The sequence below is a fragment of the Epinephelus moara genome, chromosome 10 (genome assembly GCF_006386435.1).
Source record: "Epinephelus moara isolate mb chromosome 10, YSFRI_EMoa_1.0, whole genome shotgun sequence".
NCBI classification, from domain to species: Eukaryota; Metazoa; Chordata; class Actinopteri; order Perciformes; family Serranidae; genus Epinephelus; species Epinephelus moara.
The window spans coordinates 23821338-23848994 of NC_065515.1; the positions used below are offsets into that span (position 1 = coordinate 23821338).

The window sequence follows — 27657 nt, forward strand, 5'->3', positions numbered from 1 at the left end:
CACTTTCTACAAAATAAGAGCACGCTGTTGCTTTTTTTTTTTTTTTTTTTACATAGGCTGGCACTTCATTGAAGTATCAGTGCTGGAGAGTAACTCCTTTTTTTTTTATCATTTATTAAATTAATTTTTTAAAAATAATTTATTTATAGTTTTTGTAAAATGAACATATAATTTTGCAATAGATGGCTACTGACAATGTCACAAAATAAAAAGATAAAAGAAACATTGACAGAGATGGGTTTGCCTTCTTGAGGGCCAACCTGGTCTTACTCCAAGGTCGTTGAAAGCTGGCACTTGGGCAGGGACTTGTGGTGTCAGACACTGACGAAACAGCTGTTCTTTAATGCTGGCATGATACGCAGCTGGTTGCTGTTATAGTTCAACAGTGCTTGGCGGCGTCAGGGTGAAACGCAGCAGGACAAAAACGAAGGTTAAGGCGGCAAAGTCCGAGTAGGGTGGATGGAAGGGGGCGTGGATGGGTCCAATAAACACTGACTTTCACCCAGGAGGGTGGTGTTCATGTCCCGTAAGGTTATAAAGCCAAAACCCTGTTCTTTTTTCCTAAACCGAACCACATGTTTTTGTTGCCTAAACCCAACCACTTGCATTAGTTGTGAGGAGGTAGGAAAAAAGTCAATTGGCGTTGTTGTACTGACGTAGTGCATTTATTTTGAAAGAGACTGTACGTAAACAGTAAATTTCCTGTGAAAACAGAAGTGCATTTTGAAAGAAGATAATGCATGTAACAGGCAGAACCTGACACGGCGTCCCAAAAAGTCAGCAACCAACCCACCCAGGGTACCTTTCACATTGTACCTGGACGTAGAAAATCAATGACGAGGTCAGAGTGAGAATGTGTTGTGAGGGCAGATACAGCAGATAACCGCGTTTGTATTTAAACATGTGCTCATCTTTGAACAAAGGCATATTTCAGAAATGGCAAGGTGAATCACTCGCAAGGGCCCGTTCCCTGCTCTAGAGAGAGCGGGCCCTTGAACCACTCCTCCCCATCCTATGGGCCCCAGTGCAACTGCACTACCTGCACTGTCTATATTTACGCCCCTGTTACAAAGACAAAGCAAGGCAGGCTTTGTATTTTTATTTATAGCACATTTCAGCACCAAGGTGATTCAAAGCGCTCTACATAAAACATCACAAGCTTCAACACAAGGTGCAAAAGAAACACGTTATAAAAGGACATTTAGAAACAAAGTATTAAAGAACTAAAGAAAAGAAAAAACATTAAAGTATGCTAGGACAGGTATAAAATACAAGAATAAAAGTTGTGGTGCAGTCAAAATCAATAAAAATATCTGAATAATAGAAGTAACAGTGCAGTGGCAAACAGAAAAGTCTTCAGCTTTAATTTAAAAGAACTGCTTTTCCATGTTTAACTGACTCTCAGCAATCATTTTCTGTGTCTCAAGTACACTCTTGTGATACTTAAAGTACATTTTGTGTAAGATACTTAAATACTTAGTACATAAGTGCTTTTTGAATGATTATTTTTTACTCATAACAGAGCCTTGTTTTTCATTCAGGCAAAAAACTGCAATGACACTGAATCGTGACCAAATGTGCAACATGCTTAAGAAGTTAAATCCATAGTGCAGCAGCAGATTTCTGCCCCTACAGTACGTGATTCATTGCTGATACTGACCACTCCTCTGAGTCATTGTTCAAAAGTCAATAAGCCGGTCACGAGTCTTGCGTGACATGAACAGATATGACAGAATGCACAATGGTGTAAGTGCAGCCCAAACCGCTCCATGTGTTGACAGCAGATCTGATACAATAGCCTCTATCTATAGCTGAACGTATAGAGCAAAGTTCCTGGTTCATGCTGTCTTTGATTTCTAACAATGAAGTGAAAACTCCAGCACTGTTTGTTTTTTCTCAGAGACAAACTTCAGAATCAAATCACGTATCATGGAAAAATCACTGAAAACCTTTTATTTACAAAGAGTTTATCTCAAAAAGTTTAATAAGGAGAACTGCAAATGCCGACTGTTTATTTTATTTATTTATTTTTGCATATTGGTAATACTGTTTTTATGTACGTCTTTGTGAAAGTATAATTTAAAAAAAGCAAAGGAATAATAAGAACTTTTTAAAATTATCTCTAAATAAGTGTCTAACTTTGGTGTTTATTTTTACTCAATCTGGTGTTTCTGTGAGTCTCCACCAGTGTTGGGCCTGGTCAGACTGTTGCATTATTTTGAAAAGCTGACACTGGAAGTAGTCATCCTGTGACTGAGTTTGATTTGACAGCAGTATGAATGAGTGCACTGCGCTGTGGATAAAGTTTCGGCTGCTGCAGAGGCTCCCTGCTTCATGTTTCAGCTGAACTGTGAAATCACGGACACACAAGTTTTATTAGATTATTATTTATTAAAGGCCTGTGCTAAAAGTTTAAACTTTACATTAACACATTTCAGCTACATTTAATATCCATTTTCTTGTGCTTAGTGTAGATTTGGAAACTTTACTAACTGATCTGACTTCAAAATATTCAATTTCATACAATATAAATTATATAGAAATAGGCACAAACATATATAGTGATACAATAGGACACCAAATAAGTACAACAAAATCTCTGTGAAGTTAACACTGAGTAAACAAAGACATGACAGGTGCCTGTAGGACTCATACAGCAGGAGTATCACAGCAGGTCATGAATCACCCTGCAAATGTTTCGGAGCACATGAAGTGTACAACAGGTATTTAGTCGCTCCTCCTCGGCTGCTATTTGAGTGTCAATCTTTTGTCTCCAGCCAGAAGAACCGGTTGGTCCAGGCTTTCCCAGATATTGAGATCACCTGAGCTCTGCGTTGCCATGGCAACGAGGTGAGAGACCAAGAGAGGTGTGAATGGACTGAGGGGTTTTGGTTAGTGTCATACTGTATGTGTATGAAGCATAGTGAACTTTATTTTAGGGAGGTGTGCTTTCTGTAAACAAAGACGGCCCTTTGAAGTGTGTGTCTGTGTGTGTGTGTGTGTGTGTGTGTGTGTGTGTGTGTGTGTGTGATATCTGAGATGGCCTACATATAGTTTAACAACAAGTTATATAAGTGTAAATGGCACTATAAGAACACATGTATCCCTAGTGTTTTGGTTGAGGAGAATAAGTGTATTTGGTTCTTAGGAAGTCAGTTTACATGGATAATATTAATACAAATTAAAGATGTTATTGTTGTTGCTGTGTTCTGAGTATTATGACAAGAAGATAAAAAGTTTTTGCAGCTTTTTTCTTGACTAAAAATGTATTAATACAGTTGTTTCTGTGAACGTCTGCTTGTCTTTTTCATCAGTGGAATTTCACCCTCTCCATTCTCTGGCATGAGCGATGTGTTTCATGACACTGTGTCAAGATGAAATTGATGTTAATAAAACAAGAAATTGAGAGAAGGCGGGGGAGTGAGTGAGAGACAAAGACACAAAACAAGGAAGAAAGACAGAGAGGGCGGTGGGGAATCCTGCGAAGCAAGTGGGCGTGGACTGACGGTAACAGGAAAGTACCTGCCTTTATCCTTCACCTTACAGGAAGTTACAGATGTGTCTGAATCTGAATCTGAATGATACAACACACTATCATTTGGTCAGTTCTGTGGGTGTTGTATCATCTTGTGGATGAATCTTTACAGGCAGCAGAAAAACATCCAGCCGGAAGAAGAGCGTGGGGAGAGGAGACTTTGTCCTCTGCCTCTGGCGTCTGTGGGAAACAGACAATGATCAATGATTAATCTGACACTGAGACACACTGGAGACGATGGAGCAGCACAGTCTGGTTCCTCTCATGTTCACTTCACCTCTGACGATGAATTCACTGATGCAAAATGATGCTCAGCAGGAGGAATCATTGAAACACAACAGTTCAAATGAGATTTTAAAGCACTAATGCCAGAAAATAGAGCATTTTCAAAAGATTTAATTTGTTTATGAGATTATCTGTAAAGGTGTGTGTAGGATTCAAGGGAATGTATTGGCAGGAATGGAATACATTATTAATTTTTATTATTCATTAGCGTATAATCATCTAGAACTAATAATTGTTGTGTTTTCATTAGCTTAGAATCAGACATTCATATGTACATACTGTCATCTTCCACAGAGTCTGCCATGCAGGCCCCTTCAAAAAGCTGCTCAGCCTTGCCTCTATTGTTTCCCAGTGGTCACTCGTGGTATTGCAGCGACAAAATCCCCAAATGCATTTTCCCCAAACCAAAGCGAGAGACATATGTAACCTAAAACTGTTGACAGGACACCTTGAACTGCAAATAACGTCAGTTGTGACCTCCATCCATTCATGTGCTTATCCGACGCTGTGTCGCAGGGGCAGTAGGCCAAGCAAGGCACCCCAGACATTCCTCTCCCCAGTAATGCTTTCCAGCTCCTCCTGGGGGACCCCAAGGTGTTCTCAGGCCAGATGAGATATGTAATCCCTCCAGCGTGTTCTGGGTCTGCCCCGGGGCCTCCTACCAATTGGATGTGCCCAGAACACCTCTAACAGGAGGTGCCCAGGAGGCTTCCTGATCAGATGCCTGAACCACCTCAACTGACCCCTTTCAATGTGAAGGAGCAGCGTCTCTACTCCGAGCTCCCTTCAGATGTACGAGCTCCTTGTCCTGTGTCTAAAGCTATGCTCATTTCAGCTGCTTGTATCTGTAATCTCATTCTTTCGGTCACTTCCCAGAGTTCATGATCATAGGTGAGGGTTGGGACGTAGATGGAGCAGTAAATCTTCACTACGTCAGTACAGCGCAGCACCCGCATCACCGCAGACGCCGCACCAAATAGTCTATCCATCTCACGCTCCATTTTACCCTCACTCATGAACAAGACCCCAAGATACTTGAACGCCCTTGCTTGGGGCAGTGACTTACTCCCCACCCAGAGGGGGCAATCCGTTGTGTTCCGGCACAGAACCATTGCCTCAGATTTGGAGGTGCAGACTCTCATCCCAACCCCTTCACACTCAGCTGCAAACTGGAAACCTGCTGGAGGTCACGTTGTGATGAAGCTAACGTCATCAGTTATGACATTTCTCTTTATAAATGTTTGATCCATGGGGGATTTATATTTATAAGACTTTCCTCAAGCCGAGAAAAGCCATTTTAAAGTCTGCAACATCATCACAATGTGAAGTCTTTGGGTCATGCAGAAACTCCTGGGTGGAGCCAGCAGGAGAAAAACTACTGCATATATTTAGTGGGCCTGGAAGTAACCTGGAAGTTAGAAAACGCTTTGTTGTATGTGCCAGGCAAACAGTTCTCATTGGACTGATGAAACGCCTTTTTGAGATCCAGATCTAATACATCCATGCTGCCATGTTGCACTGCCATGTTTCTACAGTAGTCCAGAATGGACCAAACCAAACACTGGCTCCAGAGAGGGTCTATGTTATTATTATGTTTCAGTAAAGGCCACTGTAGGCTCTCCTATATGGCTGTAAAGGGAGAGTTGAGGGTAGAGGTATTCAGTTGGGTGCAATCTGCAACCTCACCACCAGATGCCACTAAATCCCACACAGTGGTCCTTTAAATGTCAACGTGACACTTTTAGTTCCACCTGGAGCAAGTGCTCTTTTATTGTTCACTGAACCAAATGGTTTACAACCTTTTTGGCGTGTGACCTCTTAAAACACAGCAGCATTTTAGAACCCCTCAGGCTACATACTTACATACATGTCGACATTGTAATTGTCAGGAGTTGCACGAAAGAGTGATTGCGTTCTCGAGAGTAAATGTCTGGAAAAAAAGAATGCAAATTTGTATAACAATACTTTTTTTTTCCTGTCCAATTTCTATAAGTTCTATAACTAAGTTCAAGAACAAAGACCTCGCCTCGATCTCATCCATTTCCACACCTTAAGGTTTTAAGAATACCTGATCCGTTTCCTTCCCCTTCGAATTTGTTCTCACCTCCCTCTCCCCTAAAACCACTTTTCTTTGTTTTTACTTTTTGTTGTTATCTCTCCCTTTTCTCTGTCTCTCTACAGAATACAAGAATCACCAGGGGGCGCTATCTGTAGTATAGCAGGTGAAGACATGACTCCCCCACTGTGTCTCAACTTCCCTTGTTCCGTTGCGCCCTCCTCCCTTCAGCTGACACCAGACCGCCATCACATTCCACCCTCCACCTGCCTGCAGCCCTGATTTCTCCCATCATTCCCCCACCTTCCTTCCTTCCCTGTCCCTCCAAGAAAACTAAACCTAGAAAAGCACACAGACACATTAAAAGGAATTAAATGAATTTAAAGGAAAAAGGCCAAAACTCATGATGAACAAGAAAAATATATGAACACTGTATGTGAAGTCTATAAAAAGTAAGTGTTTGTTTGTTGAATGATATCGCAGATGATTCAAAGGGAATGCATGAAGTCATTTCTGTAAGACGGTGTCATGAGATGTGAGCAGGTCAGGCTGTAATCTCATGAGTCATGACTCATGAAGAAAGATTTTCTTGATCGCTCCAACATACCAAGGACGAGTTTGTTGATATATGATGCGCTTCATAAGGTTACATTATGAGTCCTTGATATTTGAGCTTCAAGGAGTTTACACTTGAAAAATGCCAGGAATTTTAAACTTTATTTGTTATCTATTTAATATTATTGAAATGTTTAAGGGTAGTTAATTTGATTTTATTGCTTTATACCTGCTTTATAGACTAGTGTACTCCATCTATTTATTTTATGTCTGTGAATGAACATTTGAGTGCATTTTAAGCCTCTGTGCTTTCATTTGCTTTTCATTGTTGTTCTACTAAAGTAAGACTCCAGGTATTTAGATCAGACATTTCTTGTCTGGAAGAGTTAAAGGATGAGGCTCTGATGCAGGTCAAACACAGAGAGTATTTATTTTTATGAAAGAACTTTAAATTTTTCAACATTTCAGTCATATTCTTAAATTCAATGCAACCCTCACTGTTGCGATGACATCACACATCCACAAGATGTCACTTGGCTAAACAGTATCATCTGCAGCTCATTCAGACTGAAGGATTTAGTTAGAGTGACAGAGTTGTAATTTTATTGTTACTGCTGAGAAGAAATGTTTTGTCATAGTCACCATTTGTGAAGACTGAAGTATTGACAGGATGAATGATAAGTTATTAATTGAGAGGAGGAATTTCTCATCCAGGCTTTAGTGAATTTATCAATTAAACATACAGTTGCCTACAAGCATTCTCATGTCTGCATTCACATTTATTAAGTGTCAACTCTCCACTGAAGAATCTACTCAAGTGCTTTGCTACTTGATTCTTTGCTTCACCACATGAGTATTGTACTTTATACTCCACTATATTTATTTGAGAGATCACTAGTTATTGTAAAGACTCATATTTTATCCACAAAACGTAATGCAGTGTTACAGATTAAACTCCCCAACAGTATTATAATTGTCTTCACTTTGACTAACTATAACATTAAAACACTGCACTGTGTTAATGCATCAATAGTGATATCCAGTAACCAGCGGCAGTTTTAAAGGGCGGCCAAGGTGAAGCTGTATTAAGTCCCTGAAAGGTCATGGTGGTTTTTGTTTCTGGAATTAATTTGGGTTACTAAGCAACAAAGTTTAATTTACATTACATTTTGGTTGGGAGTGAAGGGACTGCAAAAGTAGTTCTGAAAAAAAACAAATAATATTGTGACCCCTCGGAGGCCCGATAGGGCTGAGTGTTGTGTGAGGGCTACAACCTGTTGTGTTCACATGGCTCACAATTTTTCACTGCATCTTGTTTTTGTCCATTTTTTGAGACGTCCAAACAAACACAATAGTCAGAACAACTTAATAAGAAAACCAAAGTTTCTCTCCTGCAGGGAGGCCAGGAGTTTTGGACTGGCATCTGAAGGGGCCAATCAAATTCCAAGGATGGCATTGACCTCCTTGTTGTATCAGCCTATGCCGACAATATGATGTGTTTTGTGTTTTAATATAACATATGGTCAGACAAAAGATTAAAACCACTGTCAGGTGAAGTGAATAACTTTTATCATCTCGTTACAGTGCAATTGTTATGCTGGGAAACCTTTGGTTCTGGCATTCATGTGGATGCCACTTGACATGCACGACCCACCCAAACACTGTTGCAGACAAAGTACCCCTGTCATGGCAATGACACTCCCCAGTGGCAGTGACCCTACCAGCAGGACAATGCGCCATGCCACACTGCAAAAAACGCTCAGGAATGGCCCAAGGAATGTGACAAAGAGCTCAAGGCATCGACCTGGCTTCTAAATTCCAAAGATCCTAGTCTAATCGAGTATTCATGGGGTGTCAGTAGCTTAGTCCTTAGGGACTTGAGTTGGGAAGCAGTGGGTGGCCGGCTCAAATCCCCATCCAGACCAAATATGGAGTGTGGACTGGTAGCTGGTGAGGCGCCAGTTCACCTCACTGTGGAGGCGCCTGTGAGCAAGGGACCAAACCCCTAACAGCACGGGGTGCCTGTCCCTCGGCCTCGCCTTGACATCTCTCCATTTAATGCATATTTAAGTCCTGTTTGTGCATGTGTGTGTATTTTGGGCCTGTGTGTGTGTATATGACAACAGAGTGAAAAAAACCCCCACTGAATTTCCCCTCAGTGTTTAATATAGTGTATCATCTTCTTCTACCTGTACCCCTGATGTCCTGTGTCCATGCCTTGAGAGGTAAGAGGCCCCCATGTAGATCGGACTTGGCTCTGACCTGTCCAGGCATGGACGCAGGACCTCTTGGGCTGCACTTTGGTGTCTGGCATCCTTGAGTCCTGTGGGTTGTGAGGTTGGGTACCAGCATGCTCAATCAGATTATGATCTGGGGAATATGGAGGCCAGGTCGACGCCTTGAGCCATGTCTTTGTCCTGAATAGTTTTTGCAATGTGGCATAGTGTACTGTCCTGCTGGGGGCACTGCCATCAAGGAGTGTCATTACCATGAGGGGGTGCAGGCCTACTTGGTCTGCAACGGTGTTTGGGTGGGTGGTGCATGTCAATTGACATCCATGTGAATGCCTGGACCCAAGGTTTCCCACCAGAACATTGCATTGTAAGGAGATGATCAGTGTTATTCACTTCACCGCTCAGTAGCTTTAATGTTTTGGTTGATCAGTGTATATATTGATGTAGTACTGTGATAGGTATCGTTCTGCATAATGAATTGTTTCATATTTGAGACTTAAAGTACACTTCAGTCTTAATACTCTGTTACGTGTAACAGTATTTTTGCATTAACATTTTAAGGAAGTATAGAATGTGAATACTTTTCCCACCACTGCTCTTCTATATGTGGACAAAATTATGACTCACTAACTAGTCTGAACTGCCACAACAGGATATACTGCAGCCAGGTATGTAAATGAGTTGTGGAAAGTAACTAAGGACATTTACTCAAGTCACCTAATGTAAACACTGAGGGACTTCACTGTTTACATTTCTACTGTACTATACATCTACTCCACTTGACTCTGGACAGAAATGTTGTACTTTTTACTACATTTCTAGCCATTTATTTGACAGGTGTAGTACTTCGCAGATTAAGATTATACAATCAAAATAAATGTTGATCTTTTAAATTATGGATCGTAATAGATAGAATTTATTTTCATGTTAAAAACGGATAAGAATCCTCTGATATGATTTACAAACAACCCTCAAATTAAGTTATCATGTGTGATTAGTATTTGTATTTTTGACACATATGTATATTTTGTTTATAACATTTGGTTTTACCACTTTTATAAAAGGGTCTGAACACTTCCTCCACCACTAATAAAGTTTAAAACTTTATTATATTAAGAATTATTTAATAGACAAATATATAAATGTACAATCAAAACCAAACATATATAGACATTCAGATATTGAATGACACAGGGTCATGACCATCTGTAAGAGCAACAACTGTGAAATTGTTCTGTTGGTTTTGAGCCGATACCTTTTCTTTGACTTGATCCTGGATTGTATGTGTTGCATTACAAAGTAAATATGGGACTTTCTGTTTTGGTTCAGGAAAAGCCACTTCAAATATTGACAGTATTTGCGATGCTACCTGTTTAGTTTGTTGACAAAGTGCTCTATTTGGGAGAAAGCCAGAGATGATATCGATGTAGATGTCGAAACTTAAACATGTTTTAAGTGTTTTTTTTTGCTGCTGGTTGAAGAGTCTTGTCAAACTAATGTATCCAGAGTTTGGTACTTTAGTCCAGTTTTCTGAGATAAATCTGAAGAGTTGTGAGATTATTATTTGGGTAGAAACAAACAAAAGAATCTGCAGCACAAATCTGTAATTTTATATAGTCTTTACTTTTCTTTTGTTGCTAAAACTGGTTAATTTTTATCTCTTTGGGCTTTTGAACAATTAGTCAATGAACTGCTGACAACTCAGAGACCTCTGAAATGTGCAAAGGGACCCCAATGTGATACTTCCTTTTTGTAACTAGTAACTCAGGTTCTTAAGTGCTATATCGTAGACAACTGGACTTGTGTGAGTTTCTTGAAGATGTTTCACCTCTATGCCACCATCCAAGAGGTTTCCTCAATTCTGGGTAAAGTCAGGTAATTTGCAATACTTTATGGTAGATTACCAAAAAACAAAACACCTAAGATTTTAAAGACTACCTTCACTACTTGTTTTTTAACGGTAACGGAATCAGTTCTGTCATTAAATTATTAAATCATTAATGTAACCTAACGATTCATATCGTCTACAATGGACGTGTGTGTGTGTGTGTGTGTGTGTGTGTGTAACACTGATGGCTAACTCTGGATTACTGTGGCTGACATGGACACACTGCATCATCTTTACTGTTTGTTAAGTGACAAAAATATGATGTGACAGGATGGCACACAATAGTATGACAACTCATGATGTTATGGCATCTGATAGCTCAGAAACTTGTTGGTTTCACTTCAGAAAAATGTTCAGTTTTAGCATATTTTTTTTTGTCCAGTTTTTGTTTTGTTTCTTTTTATTGTTTTGGTTGCAGTAATCTTACTACCAAAAAGAGAAAATCAACATGCCACGTGGTTTATCTTGCAAGTAGCAAGTTGTTTTATCTAAGGGCCATTTGTAGCAATGTTGTAATAACATGTTTGGTGACTAGCTGTTCATATTTACAGAGCCCAATATGTAAAACCTTATTTGTCCCATTTAACCTGATGTCTCAGTTTACCTGATATCACATTACAGTTTACAGACATACGCAATGGAGGAAAGAGTAAAAAATGTTTTCTCTGAAGTGTTGTGAAAAAGACATAGACATATAAAGATGCATAAGATAAATACAACCAAGAAAAGTAGAAGTACCTTTAAATAGTAGGCTATTTAACTACAGTACTTGAGTAAATGTACTCTTCTCTGCTTACAGAATCTGATTCAGAATTAAGCTGATTGCCAAGTAAGTTTTTATTCACAAGGAATTTGCCTTGGTGTTTGGTGCATATAAACATACACTGTAAAAATACATAAGGTGGCACAACTTAAAAATGTTTAGTAACAAGTTGCACAGTTTTTTGAGTTTATTCAGCTTTTAGAACAGTTGCTGCCAAGTCTAATATTTTACATTGCCAATTAGTTGACACAATGTTGAGTTACAGTTAAATTTCACGTCATAACATAAGGCTTTTTACATTCATATAGTACATAATGTAACTTGCAACTGCAACAGAATCAAGATAGAAAGAAAAAAGGAGACAAAAAAACACAATCTGACAAAAATGCTCCTCCTGTGTCAGTAAATGGTAGTCCATACAAAATGAAGTATAGTAAATAAATTAAATACAAAATACAAAATGTACTCGTATTTGTAAGAAAAGAAAAAAATAGATAACATTCATTCACCTGATCATCTGATAGGCAGAACTTTTTTCTAATTCAAAAATGTACTTTACTTCTCTCAGGGCAAGTTGGCCCAACTCTACAGGTTGATATATTACATTATTAAAACCCATCACTGTTGTTGGGTGAAGGAATTATTTCTCTGTCAGGTCAGGTTGACCCAACTTTTCTTCTAGTCGAAATATGATGTTAGATCAACCCTTTGCAGCTGTTAGCCTTTGTCATTGCTTTTCTCTAAGAGCAAGTTGGCCTAACAAAATACACAGCTATCACCTCAATAATTAAATACACAAGCATCTCGTTTCCAAAACTGTTAAAGCACAAGGCTTCAGCATCTTAACATCAAATTCAAGGACTCCTCACAGACTTCCCATATCCAATTCCTGCAAATTCAAGGTCCTAATACAGCATGGTTTGAGACATTGATCTAAAATTAGGAGCACTAACATCCATTGATGAATTTAAAGCCATCATAAAGAATGAGGTGACAGAGACATGTGCGTGTTTTCATTGAGAGGCCACTATGTTTGAATAGTTGTTGCTTTATTGTGGATTTTCGTAGACAGATATTTGAATATTTTTGGAGCTGAACTAGTGAAACTGTTGCAGTGAGCAGTAAAGATCAACAGAGACACTCGGGGTGAGCACACACACACACACACACACACACACACACACACACACACACACACACACACACACACACACACACACACACTGTGGATGTGCAGCTCTCTGACAGGAGATGGGCGTTGCCCGTCCAGCCAAATGTCAGTTGCCTTCGCCGACACGCCTCCGATAGGAAGACTCCCTCTCAAGCAAACTTGGGAAGTTAACCATCCATGAAAGTCCCGCCTTAAACGCCCACCAGCTCCGTTTTCATTGGCTCTGCCGCTGTCAATCAATCATATCCCAAGCGACGTCAGCAGCAGCGCCACACCGGGGCTGAGGAGTGGGTGACGAAGAGCAATCACCACCAGGAAAAAACACCAGGAGCGATAAAATGCACGGACTACAGGGGTGCATTTGACTGTCAGTTAGGCGTTTTGGCGTTTTGTGGATTTGGTGCTGGCGAGGTCTTTTGGAGAACACTAGCTGAACACAATGAAGGTCCTCTGTCAGGCCGAGGTTTCTGGTTTTTAGCCAGTTGGCTGCAATTCCAGGGATGGCTAGCTGAGCTAACCTAGCTAGCTAACAATTAGCCTGCCCATTTAGCTACACTGGTCACTGGGTGCCTCGGTCTGCAACAGGATAACGGCTCCGAGCGCTATTGTGAGGCGATATTTCCAGACCAACGGCTACAACGGTTACCGTCCGTCGAGTTGTCGAGACAGCGGGTTGGCCTGTGTGTGTGTTCAGTAGATGGACAGTTTGACGGGCGCTCATTGTCACTGCGCGGGCGTACAGTGTTCGTTTCGGGGCGGCTAGCCTTGTACTCGGCCGGGCGACCAGCAGAGGGATTGTACAAATGTGGCAGCCAGCGGTGTCCCACTGTCTCTGGGACCCAACTCGGTAGCTTGAAGTAAAAATATTGATTTTTTTTAACGAGTGTTAACCAACTAACTAGTGTTGGCACATTGAAAATCATCAACTTGTCAACGTTAGCTTGGTTATAACGTTAGCAGCGTTTAGCTTACAAGCTAGTTAACGTCACCCAAACTAGTTTCAGCTCTTTCTGGACGGTGCATCAAATAAAATGGTTATTCACATGTACGCTAGTGGTGGAAGGTGTTTGGGGACATGTTGCATTGTAAATTTTCTGTGATCCGCGGTCAGTCTTTGTAGCCTGAGGATTTACACGAGACTTTGACTAAGCTGTCAGATATTTGACACTTGACAGCAGTTTTACCACCGACAAGGAAGGCCAGACTCTGCAGCCAGCAGCAGCCTCTCAGGCTCCATTATCAGGATATAACTTGTTGCAGACGGACTGTTGCTCATTTATTTGATACTTTGTGTGAGGTGTAGCCCGGCGCCCCTTGTCAGACGGGCTTTTCAGCTCATGCGGTGATGACTTTAGACTCCATGATGGCTTGTTGCCTGAGTGAAGAGGCGAAGGAGTCCAAACGGATCAACGCTGAGATCGAGAAACAACTCCGGCGAGACAAGAGGGATGCAAGACGGGAGCTGAAGCTGCTTCTGCTGGGTGAGCCTGCATGATCTCTGTCTCACATTGGCACGGCTGGACACTTGCACTCAATCTCTACCTCTGACACACACACACACACACACACACACACACAGCTGCACTAAGCTGTTGATTTGATTGTGCTGTAAAAGGTTTTGCATGCAAAACGCTGCACACACAGTTGCACAAACCACATTACCCCCGCTCACCACAGGATTTGTCTGTGAGGTGTTATGCAAATCAAAAATGCAGATGTGGTTTTAAAGGTGTTTCCAGTCTAGCGGGAGCTGTAGTGTAGAGTTGAGAGCAGCCAGTGACCCAGGGAGCTTATTAATATATATATATATATATATATATATATATATATATATATATATATATATGTACAACAGGGTGTCTTAAAGGGGAACACCACCCAAATAATGAACACAAGTTTGTTATTATCATGGCTTAAAAATTTAAATCAATATTTGTAAGCATAGTTACACTCTCTCAGGGCCAGAAACCAGAGAAGTAAATGTCAAACTTATGATGTCATAGGACAAAAGTGTGGAGCTGCTTCATTGATGATGCACAGGAGACTGATTTTATGGGCCCACACAAGATTATTTTTTGGTTTTTGCCTTTATTGGACAGGACAGGTTAAGTGTGCAGGGTGATGACATGCAGCAAAGGGCTGCCAGCTGGAATTGAACCCAAAGCTGCTGCAGCAAGAACCTGCTCTACCCACTCACTTTTTTTAAAAATAAGACCTGAATGAGCTTTATTCTATTGTAGCGTTCTCCATTATGAAACAGAAAATGTACCCAACATTCCCCTGGGTACTTGCAGTGTCATCAATAACATCTCTCCCAATTCATTGTCTGTGGAGCCGCTACACACCTGACACCCTATGACATCACAAATTTGAGTTTTAGCACTTAAGTGTTTGGATTTGGGAGAAAATTTTCCATTTTACTAATATATTTGGACTGTCTTCGACCATAGGAATTGCATGTTTGAATTTTGACAATGGGCGTAGTTCCCATTGAAATTTAATGTCATAAATTTTAGGCCATAAAAGTCATTAGTCTTAAATTCAAATTTGCAAGGTCGTAATTGCCACAAGCATTTTATCTAATTTTAATCATCAATCTTTTAAATATTTTTTCCATAATGAGTCAATCTCTTCAGCATGAAAGTCTACAGTTTGTAGATGTTAAAAGTCTTTAAACATTCCACTGAACCCAATACTGTATTTTATTTTAAACTTGCGCTTACCTGTTGGCAGGGTTTAAAATGACCTTTTTGTCCACCAGCCAACTGTGGTTGGTGGATTCCCAAATCTACCAGCCACTCAGTAGATTACCATTGGTTTTTTTGGATTGTAAATGAAGCAAATCTAGCTGCGACTTGCATATTTTACTAGCATTTGGCTAGTGGCTGGTGCCAAACTCACTCTAATAGCCATATTCCTATAGCATATATGCCACATACTCCTATGCTTACCTGCAATGCCTGAATAAGAAAAAGATTTGTCCAAAATCAGTCTTATATTTGGTTAAAAGTATCTTGAAAAGGTCTTTTAAAAGCATTAAATTTAAGTGTCACCCATAGACACCCTGTATACATACACTCTGTGTGTGTGTTTGTTGCTCTGTTGCTAATAATTATATCACAGTTTGTGTCTCAGTCCTCTTGTTTCTCTTTTACCTCCAAAGTGAAAGTAAAAACCCCTTGATGGACTGCCAGGGTGATGACAAGCTTATAAACAGGACACGTTATAGACCACTCACGAGATAACAGAGGCAGGAGATTGTCTCTACTTCCTGATGACTCTTAACTAACATGTAGCTGTGCTGGATGTCAAGTCAGCCTTTCAGTCTAGTTGTGTGATGGTTATTCAGGATTCATTTGGGGTATTGTGTGCCTTTCCTACAACTCACAGAACACACTACTGCATTAGAAAATTGTTTTTTTTAGGTTTATGTGTTTGGTAGTGGTCCTAACTTATTCTGAATTACATAGATTATCAAGCATGAGTTCAGTTGAGTGAAGCCTCTCGAAACCAGCTGTCAGCAGTTCTCTTTATTCCTGTAGTGGTCTTCCACATTCCCCTAGTTTTATCTGCCTGTAAAACGTTGCTTAAATAAAGAAAAAGAGTTGGTTTTAATTTAAGTCTGCTTCAAGGGAGACAGCGTTCTCTGGGTGTCTGGTCTAGAAAAGGCCTTCACTGAGGTGGCCCGCACTGGGAAATAACTGCTCTCCTGAGAATAGGCAGTGCCATCCTCAGACTATTTTTCATGTTTAATGAAGATTAACAGAGCCATTGTGAGTTTTTAAGTAATGTTATACTGACTGAGAAAGCTGGTATTTTGTTTGTCACACACTACAGTTAAGTCCAAGTTTAGGTTCAGCAACAAACAGCGTCACTACAACTAGCAAGGATTCAGAATCATATTATAAGTACACTTCAGTAACTCTGTGGTTTGTTGTCTTTCTGGTTTTAAAAATGCTCACTGATAGCTGCAACAACTACCAACACTGAAAGGAATAGCAGCGTATAAGAAATAACTATTCTTCACTCTGTTCTCAAACAGTTCTTGTTTATGAGTTCTGGTATCATTGTCAGAATCTCAGGGGAGCTGTGCTTGTTGAATGCTAAAAAAAAAAATCACTTGTTACAGCTGTTTTAGCTTATTGCTTTGTAAACATAAGGAGATGTTCAACTTTTATAAGCAAACAGAGCAGTGGATTCCTGTTAAGGTTAGAATATGACCGTAATAGCTTCATACTAACCATACTAACCTTCGATTCACAGAGACACTGTATGATAGATGTCAGTGGAACAACTTGTCTTGAGGTGGGACAACTCAAGATCTCCTTAACTGGCCTTTAACCCCATTTACACTTAGCCACTTCGTGTCTTGGGCAGATTATATCATTCAGATGGTAGATTGAGCGATCTAACCAGATCTTGAAAAAAGTCTAAATCCCTCCATCTCTCCAAGATGCTATGTAATCTGTACTCTTTTCAACTTTAACTACATCAGTGCGTGGTATGTTGAAACTGAAATGAAACAGAAATACACTAAAAATAGCTGTCATTCTCTTATTGAAGTTGCTCCAGCGATTTCCAAACTTCTAGTCATACAGAAGGTACAGCTAGCTGATGTAATATTTACCTGATTCCTGATCGGCGCTGTCTGATCTGCATGTTGAGAGAGCATTGATCTGTATAGATGAGAAAGAGATATGAGTGATCAAGACTTCTGTCTCACTTGTAATTCATTCATGTATTTCATCCATGGACTGTATAAAATAGTAGATGCAGTAACCTTGATGCGCCCATTGTTTTGTGGACTGCCACTTTAAAGCCTTGAGTTTGGTGCTTTGGCCGTCGCCATCTTGATTTTTGGAGCCAGAAGTGACCATGTTTGGATAAAAGGGTAGAGCTCAAGTGGCCTTTCAAGGGATTGCAGTTTTTGTCAATTCAGCATTGGTTTCATTTTTCAGCCCCAACGGTCGCTGCTTGATTTCATCTGTGTGTTTGTTTTAGAATATGAATAGACCTAGGTGCAAGCTGTTTAGCAAAACTATTATTGTATTTAAAAGTGAGAATGTGAGCTGTCAAGTTATTTTTTCTTTAGTATAAAATGTATTTGTTGTGATGTATATTTTAGATTTTTATGTTGAAGTCTGTGTGTACCAAATTACCCCTTGGGTACGATGAAATTAAAGTTAAATGCATTTATCACCACCGTCTGGAATGGAGTAGGACCAAAATGTGATTTGCATGTAACATGGGAGAAACCAAGACAGATGCAATCTGATTTGTGATCTGGCTAACTCAAACAAATATGTGTGCCTAAGGGTAAACAAAAGTGTATTAAATCACATTTAAAGTGTAAATGGGGCTTTTGATCAGAGGATTGTTAGACGCTGCTACAGCCCGACTGATACTGGATTTTTGACGCCAATATCATGACTGATATTTGAGAAATTAAAATATCTGATAGAGATAGATAGATCGATTGGCCTCTAGACACCACTAATTATATCTGGCTGGTGAATAAGTCAGAGTGGCTTATGAATGTGCTCCTATGTCACCAAGACCTCAGGTAGTCATTGTCAGTATGTGTATAATAAACCAGGTAATTAATTTAAAATCAGAGATATCAAACGACTTTAATATGTTGATATTTTGGTGTAATACGACATCTCTGTGTAACTGAATGCAGGGTGACATTGAAGCACTTAACGCTGCACAATTAATTGAATTTTAATCACAATCAAGATTTTGGCTCCACACAATTATATAATCGGCTGCGATATTGACATTCATTATGCGTGCTCCGCTCTTAGAAAACACCGCTGTACCTCAAATCAAGAGCTTCCTAAAATAACAGGGCCTCCACTTTGGGGATGCTGTCCGCTGTATGTGCACCCTGCAGAGGCAGCCAGTGGAAAAACTATTTTCATCAACCGTTATCATCCGTTGTTTGAAATATTTTGAATTTAGGAGAGAATAAATCATATTTAAAGCATAAATTGGGCTTGTGTCTGCATTGCAGAGCAAAACAAGTAACTTGTTTAACCACCAAAAAAAACAAAACACATACGATGAATGCATGAAGGCCAAGAAGAATTACACCGTTAAAGTTCCTCATTGATTCCCAGTCTTTAGCCAGTGTCAAATCAGAAGCTACAAAAAAACATAATACAGTGGTGTATACGTATCCATGGGAGATGCAGTAAATTCAGGTAAGGAAGAACCTTATTGTCAGTCTAATTATGGCAACGATTATGTGTGAAAGTGTTAAAGTGAAAGTGCTTCTAGGAGATGCACTGAATTAAGATGAAGACAAACATTAATTTAAGTCATACTTTAAATACAAATATTTGTACATTAGCAGGAATGTAGCACAACATGGAAGTGAAAGCAGTGCTCTGTTATTTAAATGTGAAAGTGCAATAAAAATATGTTGTCTCTCAAAACAATGAACAGACATGAAAAATAATCATGATCTCAATATTGATCAAAATATTCGTGATGGTCATTTTGGCCGTAATTGTGCACTCCTAGAAGCACTGCCTTTCTCATTGTGAAATGGCTAAAACAATTCATGGTTGGCACCACACAAAAGGCATCTGTTGACTCAGTTGGCCAACATATTGCCAAACATTGATTAGAAATATAAAAGTGTTGTTGGCGGAGCAACATATTGTTATTGTCCTTCTTTTCCTGCTCACAGATGAGATGCCGGGATGGTGACTCATTGAAAGAGATTGATTTGGAAGACATCCCTTTTCCATCCTCGCAACCCAAATTTTTATTTGATGAAAATGCTGAAGTACAAATTGCAGGAGTCGTTTGTGTCTCAGCTCGTGGTGGGAGTGTGCTGTCACATTATTTAAGCGTGTGTGAAAAGGATCTAAGCGCTGTGTAGCTCCAGTGTGAGTTATAGTGCGTTCTGGTTGTCTCGCTTCATTTGGAACCTATTATGGACCTTTTTGATCCTTTTTATAGACCTTCATGCACAGTGTAGCTTTTTATTGTGTTTTTGGCTGTGTGTCACATCTTGAATCTTTTCTTGACAGTGGCTTGTGACTTCTTAAAGTCACTGATGGGTTTCATTTTTTTGTTACTGATTGGGGACAGAAATAGACTTTAACAAAGAAAGTTTTGGCGAGTCGCTTACTTAAGCAGAAACATCACAGCTGTATTCATATATTTCAGTTTTAGCTGGAAATATTAAACCTTTATATTCCTCTCTGACTCACATTTGTTGATTACACTGTGAGAAGCTCAAAACCTTTATTTAAATAGGTACAGTTTGGGTTGATGCAGTGTGAAATACTTATCTACAACCTATACTTAGCATTGCTAGTTTTGTGTGATGTTTTGAGTGAAGGCAATTAGTCCAGCTGTTTATCAGCAGCAGGCTGGGTTTCCTCAGTGGTGTGGTTAGGTAGTGCATAGCAGACGTACAGGCTTAGGAAGATGCCAGGGTTAGAGGAGTGCTCTGCTGCCTGCTCTGTAGCTAATGAAAGTCACAAGTAATTAAATGTGTACAGCCGGAGCCCATGGAGCTGCAGCAACAACACCAGTTTGTGAGCCGTCTTTAGTAAATAGGACCTTTTATTCAAAATGTGGGAATGACAGTGTTTGTTAGTGCAACCGTGTCGAACTGCTGATGTTGATTTTCAAATTGGTGTCTTCCCTTACTGAAATTGGCAGATGCAGATTTAAGTATACAGGAGATGTGATGATAAGTGAGGTTCCTGTGCAAAGGCAAAGATCTGACAGTTATCAGTAAGAGGTCCTTTCGTTTCCCCTTGATCTTAACTTTGATCAGTATCTCTAAAAATCTCTATTTTCTTTTTCTTGTGACATATTTTTCTTACGGTTATGTCATACTAGGGCTGGGCGGTATGACCTAAAATTCATATCACGGTATAAATTGAATCCCTTCACGGTAACGGTATATTTCGCGGTATAAATTTAAGTGTAAAAGTTATAATAGAAGTGTTTCTGAATGGGTTTTGTAGTCCCTTAGTAAAGCTAAATTGATAAAAAAAAACAACAACAACAAAAGCAAAGATATAATGTATTTTTTAGAGCATTTATTGTGCAGAATGCAGATCTCAAAACTCAAAATTAAAACCCAGTACTCTATGGTGCAAAATGTCCCCTGGGATCTATATCAAAAGGTAATTTCCTTCTTTTAGCAAAATCCTAAATGACTGAGTTGTGTTTTTTCCACCTGGACCTTTATGCTCTGCCATTTCTCCTCTAATCATCACGCTGTAACCTGTGACAGGCTGCTATGATACCACAACTATCACACATTCACATATGGAGTTTTTTGTGGAGCCCCTAGCGTCACATAGGTTTACATTACCAAAGGTTTATGACAAACTCTCTTGCCGAAAACCAACTCCCGTGTGCGCACGGCGAGAGAGGAGAGGGAGAGACGCTGTGCTGCTGCCAGAGGAGACACTGAATGAGTTCCCTCTGAGCGGTAAGTCGCTAAAAGAGTCTGAGAAGTCCGGGGCTGTTCATAAGACATTAACTCACTCACTCACAAGTTCTCCAGCAACACATGTTGCACGTGCTACGCTAAATCACGGACGTGAACCAGCTCCTCTTGCTCCGCTGTCTCTGTGCTCGCAGCCATTTTCACACTGAGGCAGGTGCGATGACGTCATCGACGATAGGACGGTAGAGCGCAAATCTCTACCGTGGGCCAAATTTATATCATTTCTACTGTCTACCGCATATACCGTGCAGCCCTATGTCATACCAAGTAATTCTTTTACAACAAGAAACCTAACTATGTCCCAAGGAGACTCACTGTTTAACAGACTTGAGGTTGTTGTAATAACATAGAAAAATATGTCATAACATTAAAAGTATCTTGTTATGATAAGAAAGAACATTATGTTAGAGAAAGAAAAGTTAATGCTGTGCATTGTGACAGCGTTCAGACAATAACTCGAGACACTGACTTCAACTTTTCCAGTGTGGATCCACTGTTGACTAAAGGTTAAGTCATTCATATGGATGAAAAACCTGTAAAACATGTACTAATGCAGCGCTGCACAAACGCTGCTTACTTTCCCTTCTTCTGTGGTGGTGTGTGCGTATTGTACAGCCCTGCTACTGAGCAGGAAACATTTGCCTTGCATAAGCTGTGGTTCCTACATTAAATGAAAGAAAATACCACTATATTATTTTAAAATGATGTTGAGTAATGCATTTTACAAGCTTAATAATATGTACTGGCATTTCCCTCTTCTCCTTATAAAGTCTGAAATTGTCATGTCAGCACTGGATGTTGAGAACCAGTCTCTAACAAATTACCACATGTCATCATTTTTTAACCTTTTATAATGGCCAAATATTGTCTGTTGTCACTGGAAAAATGTAGGGTCTTCAGCAGGTTACCATTGCAAAGGTGCAATGCCTGAAATTAAGACCCATGCTAATGTTAGAAAAATAACAGAAAGCACAAATGTGCCATATCACCCAGCAAAAAGCCATATATTTAAAGATTATACACCCTCCTCCTGCAACTCTCCCCTCTCTGTCCTAAGCCCCTCCCACCAGATGAACATGGACATTATGCAAACACGTCACACAGTAACCCAGTGTTTCTCATACATTGATATATTTATTCTTATTTCATTGTAGCGATGTGCATTTGATCAGCCCCCTCCTTTCCACGCTCCCTCAGCCATGCTCCCTGCCACTTGGACTGCTTGCCTTGGAGGAGAGCATCCAGCAGCGGCTTTAGTAGCTCAAATTTGTCAAGCGCAACTCTACAGCACCAGGTGTCACAGTGGGTTAGTGGCCAGCAGCAGTGCTAGGTCTAACCTGTGTAGCGGCAGCAACACAAAGTTGCTGATGTGGCAGTGAGGCGCGCCTGTCTGGTACCTCGGAGCAAGGGTTTGTGCTGCCTGGATTTGGGTTGCTGCAGCCACTGAGAGGGGTCTGTCTATGAAGCTTCTACCTGCTCTCCGACTAGCAAGGTGGTCTGTTGTGGAGGGGAGTAAGGTTGAGGACACACTATGATTTGAGGCTCTAGCTAACGTTAGCTGTGAGGCTTTTGCTTCAGTTAGCAGAAAGCTAAACTACTAGGAACATTTTCTCTCCACCTCTTTGCCAAATCGGCATGTTTTGTTTCGTTTATTGTCAGACTGTCTTTTAGACTCCCTCTTTTTTTTTTTGTAAGTGTGTCTTCCTTTTTCGGGGATGTTTTACAGTGTATGCAGTTGTTGTCAATGCTGGAATAGCATCTTTCTCTGCTGAATTTTCAGCCATTGTATCAGGCTTTCACAGAGGGGACGTGCATGCTCATCTGCATTTTTAGAACAGCCCAAAATGTTCTATGATTGTCCAAAGTCTCCCATCTACATTTTCTAAAGCCTGAAAACAACATAGTTTAATATTGAATGCCAGCATGTACGAAACCAAACATTACATATTATCACCTTGAAAAGTTCATATGCTAACTTGGTAGCAAACAGTTGTTTATTTACACATCCAGCAGATACAGAGTAATGTTATTATTTATTTGGCATCATGTTTCTAGAAATACTTGACTCCTAAGCTGCTGAATCCTCCATGATGTTACTCACTAGTCGGGAATTGTGTGTGTCTGCTTTTTGATGCTGTATAGGTGCTATAGAGCTTCCTAGAGCTGGTCAGGTTATAATTATCTGTGAGTTCATTCATATGTGAGGCTAGTTATTGTCTTAGATTTTGGATATCATAATAAGTGTTTTCTTTTCCTGGTTACAGGAAACTGCATTACAGTTAAATCAGGGTTTACCGCACATGCATTTATTTGTGGCGGCCAGCCATGATTAAATCCTGCTGCCATGTTTTGATTAACCATTCGGTTATTGATTGTTCCATATTCTCACAGCACAGAGTGTTCTTTGGGCACAGACGTAGCAGCAGAGCCACAGGTGTAGTGAAAGTGAAACTTAACCATTCATTGCACTGTGTATAAAAGTTTGCTTTCACACACAAGCAGCTGCTCCATTCATCCATGGATCTGATCTGATCAGTTATCCATCTCACAGCTCAAAACTCCAGAAACTGCTGCTGAGGGAAAAAAGACTTCCCCGTGCACCCCATGATATTTCAGGGTATTTTCGCAATATTCGTGATTATGTAACAAAATACTGAAAATATTTTATATTAATTTCAAGAACATACTGTTGCAACAACACAAATTTTATAGTTTTATATGTTTGCATAAACACAGCAGTTTGCCTTCAAATATTCAGTAATACTAAACAAAAATGATCTCTCAGTTCTTTATTTTGTAAAGAGTGAGGTTCAGATTCTGTAACTATATAATATGGCACACCCCTAAAATACACATAGGTATAGATATACATATATATATATTATATGTGGAACATGTTAAATATACATTCAGGAGTGGGAAGAATTTTGCACAGTTGAATAATTGCACACAGAATGGCTGTAGTTGAATAATTGCACCACTTATAGTGCAGTTAAGACAGTGTTATAAAAAGTTATTGGACCTTTGGGAAATTCTGTGGGAAACACTGAAAGTGATGGGATTTTTGAGCTTACCAGACTGTTTTTAGCTGTTCTGTTATTTGTCTTCCCCCACTTAGTCATTATATCCACATTACTGATGCTAATGATCAAAAATCTCATTGTTTATATATTTCGTGAGACCACCAATAGTCAAGGCTACGCTATTGAAACAATAATGGTATTGAAATATTTGGTCAAAAATACTGTGATATTTTACTTTTTCCACATTTTTCCACATATGGCGGCTTTAACAGGGTCACTACAGAGTCCCTTCTGTAGGCCTCCTTTGCATTTTTACACAAAACCAAACAATGGCAACCTCATGCTGCTCCAATATGTGATTATACACCGCATCACAGCTTTACATAATCAAGAGTCGTGACGAGCATGACATGTAACACAACAGCGTCAGCCTCTAGTGTGACGTAAGAACATACACGTTGGCAGCGCTTTCTTAACAACAACAATGGCATCAACGTGTCAATAACAAACATTTACTTTCCCGGGTGTTGCTGGCTGATTGGATTGGAAGGAAAAAAGCTACTGGATCTCATTGTTTTCCTACTTTGCGGACGTTTACAGCTGCTGCTGTTCTTCTTCTTCTTTGAGTTACCTGCTAACTGCTAACAGCTACTTTTTATATCTCTGACGGTGGATCGCAGCCACAAGATGTCAAAACGCCCCACCCATGCTGCCCATGATCCCGTCTTGCGGACACAGTTTCAGCACTATTACTACCTCCTGTGGCAACTTAAAGGCAAGACCACTTTGTCTCCCATTGCCTCTGTTGTACCTTATATACAGAATGGCGAGGTGGCATAACAGCACGATATTCTCACCTTGAACAGGCAGTGTAAAAGGGGCTAATGAGTCATTTTTGGTTCATCTGGCACAAAGAAAAGCTGTTTCTATGTGATCAGTATCAAATAACTCAGTCACATAGAACCGTTACATCCACATATGTTTTTAAGGAGGGAGTGTTGATGCTCAACTCAGCAGCAATGCTGCGTCCAGCACAAGGAGCCACTACAGAAAAACTTTAAGGTCAGAGCTAAAATAGTTTGAACTTTGTCGTTCACCTTTGCAAACATGGTTACCTGAATTCCGCTCATACCTATCTGGGCATTAAACACAGCGAATATAAAATGCTCTCCATGAAGAACAACAGAGACAGAGAGCACCTATCAGCGGCCATGAGCCGGATTCAAATCCACGACATCAGGAGCACATTCTGTACACCTGAACGAGCTAAGGCCCCAGGCAGCACAGGATATTTACCTGAACTCATAATTGAAATGGGAGTCAGGATGCTGTATATACACACACTCTCACACTCACACACACTGAGCACACACTTCATCTGTCAATGTGCACACCGCTCAAACAGGTCGGTAGTATCTGGGTTAATGAGTGTTTGTTTTTTGGCAACACCCAAGGATGTCTCATGCATGGAGCCTACCTACGCCTATTATAGTTTCTCTTAGTAAGTCTCTCAGTAAGCCAAGCAGATAAGCCCTGTGTTAGCCATATTTATTTGTATCCCTGTTAGCTGCTGCCAAGGTAACGGCCGGCATGGCAGAGTTTTGTAGAAATAACAAAATTGCAGACAGTACAGATTAACAACCCACACACTGAGAGGATAAAATGACCCCAGAGAGACTTGTGAGTGTGTGTGTGTGTGTACAGTGGCATCGTGGGCCATCGTAGGGCAGCCCTGTGGTACCCCAGCTATCCTCATAGGCACAATAGCACTGCTGAAGGCAGAGTTGGCAGATGCCTTCCTGTATCCTCACTCCCACTGCTGTATGTCTAACAGCACCGACTGACTCTCAGCCAAGGTTGCTAATGCTAATCATCACCCACGTGAGCTTATTTCCCAGAAATATCAAATTGCCAGACTCATACTGCCTGACCTGGCACTCTGGTGTGACTGTGCCAACTAACTGCCTGTTAGTTTAGTCAAATGCACGTTGGTTTATATTGAAATAGTTTTCTGTCCACCATGAAAGTCACATGCACTTTCAGTTCTGTTCCACTTGGCAGTGAATTGTGTCTAAACAGATCAAACTCTCTCAACCTGGCCGTACTTCACAGCTGTCAGTGGGATACTGAATACAGTTTCATTACGCTGCTGAATAAATTACAGCCAGGACACCCAACGTATTTATGTCTTGACCCAATATGACTTTTGTTTCCCCTTTTTCCTGTCAACAGGAAGCGTTGCCAACCAGTGGAGTTCAAACATTGTAATGATTGTGGTGGGTATTTGGTGATTAAACTCATCATGCAGTGTATTGCTGATTATAAGAAAATTGGTCAGGGATAGTTGTGATGATTAATAAGACATTAACATTTGCTTTTAGGCTTTGCTGCTCCTCACTGTCATGTTTAATTTTAAGTAAATACTTTGGTGTTCTTCAACTGTTGGTCAAACAAATAAACGTAAAAGTCAAAAGGTAAAACTATTCCCCCAGACTAACTGGCTTTTTAACTTGGTCGTTTTGTTTAACCAACAGTCCAAAACCCAAACATATAAAGTTTACTGTCATCTATGACAAATAAAAATGAGCAAATCGTCACTCTGAAGAAGCTGAAATCACAATATTTAGCTTTTTCCCTTGAAAGATGACTGAAACAATTAATAGAATATCTTTGAAAAGTTGCTGGTTATTTTTTCACAACACATACAGTATACCACTGATTTTACAAGAGCACAAGACGGTATCTTGTGGTAATGATGTAGCCCTCTTCCACATACAGAATACAGCATACTGCTGGGTTTAGTTATCTGGGTATGGCAGTAGATTTTACGTCTCTTTAATGTGTTGAATTTGACTTTATGGCTCTTTATACAATAGACGAGTTAAGTATAAGACGAGTTAATGCAATGTGTGACTATACTAGCCCCATAGTTAGTCCAGGTTTGAGCCCGTTTCACAATATTGCTTCTAGGTCTCGTCTCGAGTCGTCCGTCAATGACCCATCAGTCGACTGAGATTGCTTCAATTCGAGCAGTCTTTCTGTGTTTTTGCTAGTCAGTGTGCTGTGCAGTGTACTTCTGGGGATGTTTTGGTACCCAGATTTTTCTGTGGAGTGACAATCTTGACTTTCATTATACTTTTTGGAATAGGGAGCTGCGGACAAAATGTAGTGGCTACGGTTGTAATGGTATGAGATTTTAACGGTACGGTACGATAACTGTCTCATAAAATTCTGCGGTTTCACAGTAGTGCAGAATTATTATTATCAGTCAGAATGACCCTTAAAGGAGTGAAAACAGAAGAGTTATTTTTGGTTGAACAAATGTTTTATGACTATAATTGAAACTTAAAACCAGTTTTTTAATGGCAGTATGTGTAAAAAACCTCTCCCTTATTAAAAAAATAAGGAAAATAGAGGTGTGATTCTCTATCCAGTTGCATTTTTAAAAAAATATCTTAGCTACGCAAATGTACACGGTACGATAACCGTCAGTTTTCATATCACGGTATACCATTGCAACCCTAGCAGTGGCGCAGAGTAAGAGAGTGTCTGCACTGTAAGGCTCAGAGAAAACATTATCTCCTCTCTTCTGCTGAGAAGTGGTGAATTTTCAGCTTACAGGTACTTAATACGTCACAGTCTTTGGCTTTTGTTTGATGTCT

The 27657-nt window shown here is 40.0% G+C and overlaps 1 protein-coding gene across 2 annotated transcripts in view; it reads left to right on the plus strand.

Moving 5' to 3' along the window:
- Nucleotides 1–12742: 12742 nt before the first annotated feature.
- The window catches only part of LOC126396539 (guanine nucleotide-binding protein G(q) subunit alpha), a 52749-nt gene continuing 37834 nt past the window's right edge, over nucleotides 12743–27657 (plus strand). For both annotated transcript variants that reach the window (XM_050054716.1, XM_050054715.1), the window contains exon 1: nucleotides 12743–13968. In XM_050054716.1, the coding sequence (XP_049910673.1) occupies nucleotides 13833–13968 (136 nt within the window). In that variant the 5' untranslated portion in view covers nucleotides 12743–13832. The remainder of the gene's footprint in view (nucleotides 13969–27657) is intronic.